This window comes from Condylura cristata, unplaced genomic scaffold (genome assembly GCF_000260355.1).
Source record: "Condylura cristata isolate star-nosed mole 26May11 unplaced genomic scaffold, ConCri1.0 scaffold00015, whole genome shotgun sequence".
Classification (NCBI taxonomy): Eukaryota; Metazoa; Chordata; class Mammalia; order Eulipotyphla; family Talpidae; genus Condylura; species Condylura cristata.
This window is the reverse complement of record NW_004567116.1, coordinates 38,832,589-38,844,621: the sequence shown is the minus strand read 5'-3', so window position 1 is coordinate 38,844,621 and position 12,033 is coordinate 38,832,589. Positions and strand designations below refer to the sequence as shown.

Genomic DNA, 12,033 nt, shown 5'->3' with positions numbered 1-12,033 from the left:
AGGATGAATAGAGAAGGAAGGAAGAATTAGCAAAAGTAGGAGGAATCTTGGGGATGATGGGTATGTGTTTATTATCTTGATGTTGTGGTAACGGTTTCTTTGGATACATACATATATCAAAACTAATCACATGTACTTTAAATATGTGAAGTCTATTATAGATCAGTTTCACCTTAGTAAAGTAGTAGTTCTCAAACATTTCTACTTCATAATGCTTTTTACTCTTAAAAATTATTGACTTTAAAGAGATTTTTTATGTAGGTTCTCTATCAATTTTTACCATATTAGAAATTAAAACTTTAAAACATAATATACAAACCAATTGTATTGCTGTATATAAGCAATAAGTAATCCAAAATGGAATTGAAAGTGTTTGCAATATAAAAAATAAATTACTGAATAAATTCAACAAAAGAAGTACAAAACTTATTCTCTGAAAAATCGTGTTGAAAGAAATTAAGGTCTAAATAAGTAAAAAAAAATCCATGTTCGTGGATTAGAAGACTTAATATTCTAAAATGGCAGTATTCCCTGTAATGATGTACAGATTCAAGCCCTATCCAATATATTTATGCAGTGGAATATTACTCAGGCATAGAAATACTGAAACATGCTAAACAAGTATTTGCAAACATTAGGCTAAGTGGAAGAAGCCTATCAAAAAAAATCACATTAAATAATTTCATTTATATAACATATCCAAATTAGATAAATATATAGAAACAAAATAGAGGAGTGATTGTCGAGGAGTGGGAGATTTGAGAAGGAAGAGTGGAATGATTGCTAATGGGTTTGGGATGGGGTTCTTTGAGTTTATTATAGTTTTAAAATTGTGATGGTTACACAACTCTGAATATACTTAAAAAGACACTAACTTGTACACTTTAAATGGATGAATTATACGATACATGAATAAACTCTGACTTATTTAAAAAGTCAGAAGATTGGCAGAATCAAGTTCTTGAATACCAACATTTGTTCAGTAATTTAAAAATAAGAATGATGCTGATTAAATAGGTCAGTACATGTTGAATGCTTCAGCCACTAGTGCTAGGTACATAATCAGGACTCCATAATATTTCAATTGTTGCTGTTGTTTATGTTTTTGAAAAAGCATTCAAGGCTAAAAATGTGTTAAATTTATTAAAAGGGAATGAGTAGGGAGAGAAATGCATGGGACTATGGTGGTGGCACACGGGTGATTTGATGATGGGAAACCCGCGGGGATTACAATTGAGATGGAAAAAAAAATGTGCAAAATGATGTAAAAATAAATTTTTGTAATCATTTAAAAAATAAAAAATTTAAAAAAGGGGGGAATGAGTAAGGCTGAAAGCAAGATCATTGGGGAGATAGTTGTAATTCAAGCAAAGTCAATGAAGCCTGAACTGTGGTAGTGAAAATCAACTTACAGTATCATTTCAGGAGGTTGATTTAAGAATCCTGGGAATTTATTTTGTTCCATTTACTCGTGACAGAAGCACTGCTGCAAGAAGCCAGGTATCACGCCATGAAGAGCATGTGCAGAACATCCGTCGATTTCATGAATCCCTGCAACAGGGAGAGGCAGTATTGCTAAGTGAGGACAAACTGACCACATCGCCTTTGTCCTCCCAGACTTCCATTCTGACTTCTCTCAGGTGAGACGCTCTACTGAGAAAAGACAGCAAATCACAGTGGAGGACAGGGAGTGGACAGTGGCAATGTTCAATACTGCTTTCCCATCAGCTGCCAGCACTCTGGGATGTTAGTGTAGCCACTTCTGTGCACATTAGAATCAAACTGGACCCTGGAGTCTTGTAGGAGTCTTCATAGATGAATATGTCTTGGGGCCTCCCCAAGGATCCCTATTACTAATCCACCTATAAATACAAGAACTTCAGCTTGCTCACCAAATGTAATTAAAACCACCCTCCCAGCTACTCAATCTCACATCTACTTTATAATTTACAAAGCTTTATATTGTTCATCATCTTTATCCTCACAATAACTGGAATCTTTCAGACCAGCATCTATTAGTGCTTCCCTGTCACTTTTTTAGATGAGTTAGCATCTGAGCCACAAGAACATGGGACTCTTGAAAAGGTCACTGTAGACCATATAGATCAGCCCTGGATGATCTAATAGGATGTTGTGGTGCCATGGAAAGGGTCTGACTTCATCAGGGTAGGGCCTGAGAATTTCACTCCTAGACAAGGTTTTAAGAAGTGTTTCTGTAGAGGAATTCTCTATCAAATGCCAATTTTGCATTATTTCCTTGGGTTCACAGAGCCATAAAATAGTGTTTCATTTGGGTCACAATAATCCTGTGAGGGCTACAGATAAAAAAATTGCAATTAGTAGTTTCTACATCCAGGGTCACTGACAAAACCAGTTGTCTGCATTATTTTCCAAGCTGCAAGTTTATACTTGTTTTCACTACAGGTGTTTGTTGAACATCTTACATAACTTAGTAAGCATCATGGCTTCTAATGATAGAATAAGAACCAGCTTTGTCTTTTTATTTAATTTGGATTTGATCATAGGACATACATTCTGTCCCTAAGAAAAGAACTTCAGTTCACTTCACAGGTATTTAATGCCTATTTTGTGCCAGTTGTTTCAGGCATACTGCTTACCAGAGAAGTAGAGGCCTTCGAGATACTGTTTTCTATTAGCACCAGATGCTCATGGTCTAATTAGGAAAACTAAATTAACACATAATGAAAAAATGAAGGGCCAATCTAATGCAGTTGGTGGGGATGCTGAAAGTGAAAATTTAAAGGAGAATTCAGGCAATGATTTGAGGGTGATGGCTCTGAAAAGAAGAAATATGAGCTTCACCTTGTAAGTCAAGTAGAATAGGGATGGAGCAGGGTTTAGTTTCAACTCAGGTTCCAAAATGCAAAAGGGTGAGGCAGAATGAACCCAGTTAGGACAGCGCCCATCCATTATCCTCAAAAAGACTTGGACTCCCAAGTCCTGGCTAGCATATTCTCCCTCTCACTGCCTACTACTGCTACTCTGAAAAGAACTTAAATTCTCTGGCCTTCGCATGCCTGATTTGTAAAACATTTATTACGGATTTCATCTGGTTGACTAGAATTAAACATTTGAAAGCATGAAATGTAAACTCCTGTGCAAATGAAAATGGTAGTGGTTGGTGTGATTTCTCATTGGTAGTGTTAAGAATGATGGTGGCGCCATTAAAGGTTTTTGAACAGATATTTTTAAGTCATTTAGTCATGTCTGTTAAGCATTCACATTCATTTTGTATAAAGCCCTACCCTCAGTGCAGTAGATGTCAAGGAATCGGCACAGAGCTCACAGTACATCAAGGGAAATAGATATGAAACAAACAAGTGACGGGGTTGAGGAATATGGAAAGAGCTGTAGTACTCAGAGGAGGAAGCCTTAACTATGGTCAGAGAAGGCTTGCTAGAAGAGGGCACTGTTTGAAGGCTTAGGAACAGTTATAAGGTAGCCTAGGCCAGTATTAGGCTAGAGAAATTACATTAGCCAGACAGAAGCAGGGAAAAGACGTCCCCAGCAGTGGGATTGTAGTCAGAGAGGTAAAGGAGTGAATTGGTGGGTTGGAGTGAGGGTCTTAGTATTAACAGACCAACTGAAAGTTATAAAGTTCCTAACTCAAGTTTAGAATGTCAGGGAAACATAAAAAATGTTTGTAATCCCAAATGATATAAAAATAAACTATTATATTATTTTTCTCTAATGTTTGTAATCCCAGTGAATGATGCTTTTGTCCTTTTCTTTTCTTACAGGAGGAATCTGAGTGAACTGGACCAGATCCAGAGATACTTCAACCAGAAACTCACCAAGCCTTTACTTCCACTCAGTCCTCAGATTCACACCTCCACCTTGCAAAGCCAGGAGAGTCATAGGGACCATCCTGGGCCAGGAGTGAGCAGCCTAGACCCTGAGAGTCAGTGCATCCTGGAGAAATCCAGTAACCTGGTATCACAAGTCAGCTCTTTAATCACAGGTATGGCTCAGGGCCCCTCCGTGAGGAGGTTATGATTTCTGGGTACCTATTCAAAAAGATTTGAATGTCTGACCTCAGACAAACTCCAATGACAAATAGAAAGCAACAGCGTCACCGTCTTCCTTATTTTTGTCTTCTTTTACTTCTTCCTTTTTCTCTCATATCTTCCTTTTGAAAGGAAAGGTGTAGGAGCAAAGCACAGAAATGCAGGCAGTGGAAGAGCATTGGACTGAGAGGCAGAAGACCTGGTTAGGTCCTTGAGTGGGTTTCTGGCCTGGACTTACTGTTTGTCTCTGTGCACATCCTTTCCCTTCTTAAGCTTCAGTTACCCAACCAAAAAAAAGAGGATGGTAGGTTGATTACTTCTTCGGTAGCAGTTCTTAAACTTGTGCCACTCTATATTTTCAGAAAAAAATCAACTACAAACATAATGAACAACTAATTCTCAGAGCCCAGAATTACGCGTCTGTAGCAAGCACCCCAAATGATTTTGAATGTCGGTGGTCCAAACTCCATTCTTGAAAAAAGCTTAGAAATAGTGGTTCTCACTTGGCTGGATTTTAGAATTGTTGAAGGAGCTTTTAAAAATCCAGATGCCGTAGGTTGTTGCATCAGGATTCAGGCATCAGTATTACTCCTGATTCTCAAGGTAATTCTATCCCAGAGACCACTCTAGAACAAGTATTTATCCGAGGATAAGAATCACTTGGGGTACTTATTTTGAAACATAGGTTCTTGGATGCTATTCCATCCTATTGAATCTGAATCTAGAATTCAGATCTGGTCAGTTCTGTCAGACACAGTGAGGAATACTGAGAAGTCAACTAGATCCATACCCTCACTTGTTGTCTTTCTTGTTCAAGTTAAATTTGTAGCTTCTGCACAGGGATGGCTAAGTTTAGTTGTCTCTCTTTAAAGGGACAAAAACCATGATTGATAATAGGTACAAACCTCCCTACCTTTTTTCCCAAATTCCTGTTACCAACAGTGCTTCAGAGGTCTACTCTGTATTTGGCTTCCACTTCCTTTGAAACAGTCCATCAGCTACTTATTAAGCACTAATTATGCTAGGTACTATTCTGTTAACTATTCTGTACTGGCCTGTACCCCAGTTATTTTATACATTAAAAAAAATAAATCTTTTAAAAAAGATAAACAAACTAAGAGAGGATAGCTTACTGATGACCATAAAGTGTTTACTGAGATTTGAACCCAAGACTGGCACAGCTTCAAAGCCTCTATTCCGACACACCACTGTCTCCATTTTATATATAAGCTTTCCCTGCCATTCAGGATGATAGATAATTTCCTTGCTTTTATTTTCTAAGTAAAATAAATAGTTCTAATAACTGTCATCAAATAGGTAAATAAGTGGATTCTCATTTTGGTTTTTAATATAGGTAATTTCTGAAGTAAATGGAAGCATGAACATGCCCGCCAGGACTCCCAGCTCCCAAGGATTCCTGAGCAAGAGCAGATAGTCTCTGAAAGCATTTCCACAGATGTAAACTCAACTATGAATAGATTAGATTTTGGTCCTCTGACATTAGAATAAAGTGCTAGAAATTATACTGCCTTGATTATAGTTGCACTGATTCTTGGGAGTGATTAACTATCTTTTAAGATCTTTTTTCAAAGTCTGATTGCAAGAATACATCTAAAACTAGAGGTTAGTGTGGGAAAGTTGAGTGGTCTGTGGCCCTACCTTATAGTAAGAGTGATATCTGTTGCTGTTCAGATCTGCAGACTGTCACCAGGAATTCTCAAGCATCTTTGAGTTCTCACCGAGCCAGGAATAGAAGCAGAAAGGTCACTACCCTCCCAGATGCTCAGGACACAGAAGCCATGCAAGAACAAAGCACAACTCCAGACCTGCCATTGGCCAGAGCTCCAGATAAGAGCACAAGCTCCCCACCTCCCCCTTCTCTTAAAGAAACTCTAGGTGAAAGAGCAATGTTCCATGAGACCCTGGGGCATACAGTACCTATTACAAGGGTGCAGAGTAATGAGGACACCCAGGCGGACACCCAGGCAGGGCCAGCCTACAGTGATGAGGACTATGAAGAAGCCATCATTGAGCCTAGGACCCTCAATGAGATCACCACCGTAACAGACAAAACTAGCCCTTGGTCCAGTTTTCTGTCAGACACAAGTGAGATCATTAACCTTCCGCCTGATGAGGTTCAGTGGGAAGGCACCTCTAGTCCTCCAGAGTCTTGCCCCAGACAGGTGCTCAAGGGCAGAAGTACCTTTCTGTCCAGCTTAGAAAGGGCTACTAACCCCTACCTGCATGGTCAGGATTCTGCTAGCCAAAGTCTTGTTCCATGTTCAGTTGAAGCCTCCAAGGCCAGGGGTAGAGATTCTGCCTCAGCAGACCCTCAGCAAATTCCACCCCTGACACCCCCAGGGACCCAACAGAGCAACGCCTCAGTTGGATGGAGCTCACCAAAGGCAGATCAGGACAAGGAACCGGAGTCAGAGGCTCAGGCTGAACATGAAGCTGTCTCCAGTGAGCTGAGTGACTCTGCTGATAGCTTCGAGAATTTTCCTCTGCGCCTAGCCTCTCAGAGCACACGGGAAAACCATATGGAATCATCCATCAGCTGCCCTGACATGAAGCAGAAGCAGGTGACATCTGGGTCTGAGGTGCCTACGAGACAGAGCTTCCTTCTGTATCCTTTGGTGTATCCCACAAGTGGCGCTTTAAGCCATCACTAGGCATTTTGGATGAGGGAATTCACTGAGGCCAGCATAGGTAAGTGTGAGCATGAGCCATTGCTGCGCTCACGGAATTCACCCAGTAGCAAGAGAAGACTTGTCTGCACTTACCAGGCACTCTGAATCTACTATTTACTGCAGCCCTCTGGCATCATGCTTTGAGCTGGGTTGAGGCATTGGTAGTGCATTCATCAGTCTATCCTAACCTGAATTACCTGATTAATCTAGCAGATATTTTACACCTGGGCTCTGGGTGTACTGTTAAGCCCATTAGCTCAGCTGAAATAGAAGTGGAAGGTGTAGAAAAAGGAGGAAGAAGATTACTACCACTGACTTACAGTGCATTGATTACTCAGCACTTGATAACTGAGTGTTTACAGTATGTCAGGCACTTCGCATACATTTTTCATTTAATCATCACAAGTCTATACAGTCATTGTCGTTGTTTCTAAGCTCAGAGTTAAAGGGGCACCTGACATTCCCCCTTTTCCTCTTTTGCAATGCAGATAGACCTGCTGTAAGGAAAGGAAACCAGTTAAGCCCATTAACAGCCCTAACACCTGTAGCCTCACTGACTCACCTGGTATCCCCACAACAAGAGCCCCCTTGATATCCCCACAACAAGCAGGGGTCATTGCACAGCTGATAGGTGAAGCCAGCTTCTGAACTGAACAGAGAACTTTATCTTCCTAAAGCAGGAGACCTTTTGACCCTTTCAGAACCAGGTACTTAAAGTGTGACTATAGTTAAATCTTCCTAAGCCACAGCTTCTTTATTTATGAAGTGGAGGCAGTAATAGCTCAACCCACTAAATTATACAGTCCCCAGGTAGGTCAAGGATCATATTTTTTCTGTCCCCAGCACCAGACATTACACATAGAAGGGACCAGTAAGTATAGACCAAACTGAACTATCAGTTTCATAGATGTCGATGTCTTCAGAAAACCAAATGTGAACACACCACACAGATGTGCCTCTTGATGGAGGCGATAAAAGGGGGGGGGAGGGGCTCAGTAGGTGTGGGCTCGGCAAAGGCTAGAGTGAAAGGCTGGAGGCTGAGCACTGACAGTGGCTGCTGGGTGCAGCTCCTGCTGGCCCCGTGCACCCTGGTGTCCTTGCTGCCTTTACAGAATGTTGAGTTTTGCCCAGAATGTGTGGTCACTAGGGGCCTATGTGCCGACCCAGGTCTTAAGGATACTGCTCGGAGTCAGACCTCCCCATCTAATCATTCTTCCAAATAATGAGTATCACCAGGCCTCGTGCTCCATGGACTGATGACAGAATTTGAGTCAGACCCATGCCTGGAAGGAGGAGATGAGCAGCGTTAGTCACAATAAAGAGGCAACAGTAGCTTGTTGCTCTCAGCCCTGTGGTGACACATGTACAAAATGCTCAAGAGACTGCCATAACTACGGAGGAATCTAGTGAGGGAGACGGTGGAGCTGAACCTCAAAGGTGAATAGGCAGAGGAGGGACAAAGTTCTAGTGACAGCAAACTATACTGAGGAAGGGCCAGTGGGGGAGCCTGATCTGTGGGTCGCAATTCACTGCAGTTACAGCCCAGGCTAGGGAGGAGAGTGAGACAAGCCTGGCCCTGATCTGAAAGGTCTTTTATGCCTGACTAAGGTGCTTGGCCTCCATCCTATAAGCGAATTAGAGGTCAGCTTCCTGATCTTTAAAATGAAGATAAGCATGATACTTCTCTTACTGGGTTGTTGTGAAAATTAAATCAGTTACATCAACTATGTGGCATGGTGCATAAATACATAGCATTCAGTAATGCTAACTGGTAAACAAGAGTGAAATCAGGCCAGACTTATACATTAGAAAGGTCTAACAGTACCTAGTTAGAGGGTGTTAAGAGGAGACCAGGAAGAAAACTTGCATTAAAAATAAAAGATGATCATAACTGAGAGAAAAAGGCACAAAATGATGTAAAAATAAACTATTATATTATTTTAAAATAAATAAGTAAAAGATGATCTAAGTCTCACCTGAATCTTCCACTGCTATATGATGAAGTGGAAGGGGGTAGATTTGAGAGGATTGGAGAGGGCAGAGCAAGGAATAGAAACAGAAGTGGATATAAGGTACTAGGTATATGTTGTCATTTACTACATAGAGAGCGGCCCATAAAGTTTGTCTGGGTGGAAGGCCCAGCTTTCCAGTTTGGACATGTGTCCATAAGACATCCAGGATGAGTTGGCTATAAAGGCAGGTGTCTCTGGAAACAGATAAGGGCAGCAGGGAGAGCATAGAGGGAGCTCCATGTGATGGAGCACAAGCAAGGGACTCACAAAGGGGTTAGAGAAGGGGTGGGCGGGGAGGAAGAGCTGAGGAGCTGAGTTTCAGGGAGTGCTGGTCAATGCCAGCACTCTGACACCAGGACAGGTCCAGTAGAACATGGGCTGGTGCGTGTCACTGACTATAGATTTAGGACCATGCAGACGTGGGAATAGAAGGCAAATGCAGCATTTCCCATTAAGCAGGGAGGCAAGGCTGGTGTTAATGAGTATTCACTGTGACACCTTTCTGAGCACTTGCATGTATAAGCTTGTGGAGCCTCCACAGGTACTATTATATGTAGTTTATAGGTAAAAAAACAGGCACAAGAAAATGAATTTTGCTGAAGAGCCATCTAATGCGTGATGAGGTTGGCGTTGGAGCAGCACTCTTAGAATGGCAGGCAGGTGAGTGGTGTGTCTGAAGCACCAAAGCTCCCCTTTTTGGTGCTTCAGACACACCAACGCCTCACAGCATCGACTGGCTGGCTGGCTGGCAGAGCAACAGTCAGACCAGGAACAGAAGTAGGCCTTCCCTACTGGCGTCTCTGAGAAAGGCTTAGAGCAAAGCAGTTCTTTCCCTTCAATATCTCCAATTTCATGCCCCCCTCTCCACAGGAAATTCAGGGAAGAGATGCCTTCCACTCATTCAGTAGATATCAGTCAAACACTTCCCTGGGCCCTAGACTAGGTGACAGGAATATGGGTATGGAAAAGAAATCACCTTTGCCCTCTTGGAGTTCAAAGTTTGACATGGAAAAATATTGACCCACCTGTTTATCATCTTTAGAATCATACTGAGCTTATTGAACAGAAACAGAAAACTAGAATATCAAAATAGTCCCCTTCCCCACAGCCCCCTCCTACTTCCCCAAACTGAATCATTGTTTTGACTAAACAAAGAATTGTAGAACACCATGTTCTCAAGGTACTACTGGGTATCTCCAGGGGATACAGAAAACCATAAGATGCAAAATAAAGATATAGGACCTGTCTTCTAGGGGACTCACATCCAGACAGTTGGCCCCGCTATGCCCATGACCAGCCCCTAATCCGACCCCACTTAATCCTGGAGGTAAGCAGAGAACAATCAGGAAGACAGGCCTTCTTTCAATGCAGGTAGCTCCCTCCTGCCTAAAACATCTCCCCCCAGCCTGAACTGGAGGGGGCCACCTCTGGCCAGCAGGCCCTCAGCCAGTCTACTCAGTGCCTGCTACCTCCCAGCTTTGTATGTGGCAGTAGGGAAGTAGTGAGGTAACTAAAGAGACTACACCGTTTCTGTGTCTGAGAAACTTAGGGAATATTAAGGGAAATAAGTTGAGAATCTTACCAGACTAGTTAATCAAACATAAGCCTGTCTTGCAGCCTGCTCTGGACTATGAGGAAGGGGGACCTCAGTGGGCCAAGATTAGGAGAGAGCCCCATAGAGGAGGTGCGACTTGAACTGACTGAATCCTCAGGGGTGAGCAGCACCTTCCAGGCAGAGGGACGCACTTGAGAAGAGGAGTCATGGGCAGGAATAAATGGGGGGGGGGGGGAAATGGAGGTGATTGAGCTTGGTGGAGATGCAGGTGTTGGGGATGAGGGCAGACTTCAAGGCATTTGTGTCCCTTAACTACCATTGTAGCCCAGAGCCCATTGTGGTACCCAACTTCTTCTTGCCTGCCCAGCAGTTGGAGGCCTCCATGCGGATGCTCTCACTCTCTGCAACTTTGCCACCACCAGTCACAACAGAGCAGGTAGGAACAGCTGACCACCCTCCTGTCCATCTCCTCCATGACATTGGTACAGAGCATGGAAGGTCCCCTCTGTCTTCCTGGACGGCAGCAGCAGTGACCACTCTCCACACTTATACTGAGCACATTCTGGGGGCCCAACAGAGGGCTCTTCGTAGGCAACAGTGTGTGGAGGACTCAGGAAAAGAGCAGGATATCATCAACTAAGACAACGTGGAAGAAGTAATGTAGAATCATAGAAAATATGATTTCTTGGCAAAGAAATGTGCACTGAGTGTTGTGCACACCTCCACTGCGCAGAGGTGAGTGTGAGCAGAGGACACTCCAAACAGGAGGTGCAGCCTCGGAAGACGATGTCAGATGAGCAGGGTTCGGCTAAAGGAAATAGGATCAGGGAAATGCCCGTCTGTTGTTTGCAAAGTACCTCTTAGCCATTCAGCATTCAACAGAGTGAGGTGGTTGAAACTCTGGTACAGATACCAGCTCTCCTCTTTCCCAACATAACAGGACCTCATCTGGTTTTTTTGTTTTTTGTTTTTTTAAAGATTTATTTATTTATGCATACAAGAACTGGTACAGGCTAGAGGTGCAGTGGTGAGAGGATTCACCAGAGACAGAGTGGGGAGCAGAACAGGCAGATCGACGAGGTACACTGCTGAGGGGGCAGTGGGCAAGACAGGAGAGGTCTGCCACGCCATGTGGGTCAGCTCCCTGGGTGGAGATTGAACTCCTGCTGAAGTACCTGCAGCTACCTTCATGGTGCTGTGCTTTAACCTGTTGTGCCACCACGGAGGGTCCAGGAACCTGACCTTGTATACAACTACTTTTCTAGATATTCAACATGTATTTATTCAGTTCCTATCTTCCGCATTAGGTATTGTGTTAGGTGCTGAGTTTTCAATAGTAAATAAGATAAATTCCTTGTCTTTGTGAGTACAAATAGTAAAACAAAAATAGGACATTTACAGGTTTCAATGACTACCAGATGCCTATAAAGAGCAAGGTCTCTGAAGAGGCAGCACTTAAAGTGAAAAGGTGATTATGATGCTTGCCGGGTACTTTATATCAACTCATTTACTTAAGCAACTTGATAAAGTCCCTAATTTTTATCCCTGGTTTACGGTGATGAAACTGGGGTACAAAGAGCTTAAGTAGCTTGCCTCACATAGATAAGTTGGTGAAGCCAGAGTCAGAACTCACATGGTTGCAAAAGTCTGTGCTCCAGACTACCGTGCTCTGCTTTGAAGGAACCAGCCACATAAGAGGATGGAGGCAGGCAGGGAGAAGCAAACGCGGAGATCTGAGGCTGAAAGGT

The 12,033-nt window shown here is 42.8% G+C and overlaps 1 protein-coding gene across 2 annotated transcripts in view; it reads left to right on the top strand.

Annotated features, from left to right (window-relative positions):
- The window catches only part of C2CD3 (C2 calcium-dependent domain containing 3), a 100,790-nt gene that overhangs the window by 76,184 nt on the left and 12,573 nt on the right, over nucleotides 1-12,033 (top strand). Inside the window, exons 29-32 of one of the 2 annotated variants that reach the window (XM_004683194.2) lie at nucleotides 1,479-1,640; nucleotides 3,762-3,982; nucleotides 5,721-6,654; nucleotides 10,610-10,721. In XM_004683194.2, the coding sequence (XP_004683251.1) occupies nucleotides 1,479-1,640; nucleotides 3,762-3,982; nucleotides 5,721-6,654; nucleotides 10,610-10,721 (1,429 nt within the window). Of the gene's footprint in view, nucleotides 1-1,478; nucleotides 1,641-3,761; nucleotides 3,983-5,382; nucleotides 5,563-5,720; nucleotides 6,655-10,609; nucleotides 10,722-12,033 lie in introns of those variants that run through there. The other variant, XM_004683195.2, reaches the window with a different exon arrangement.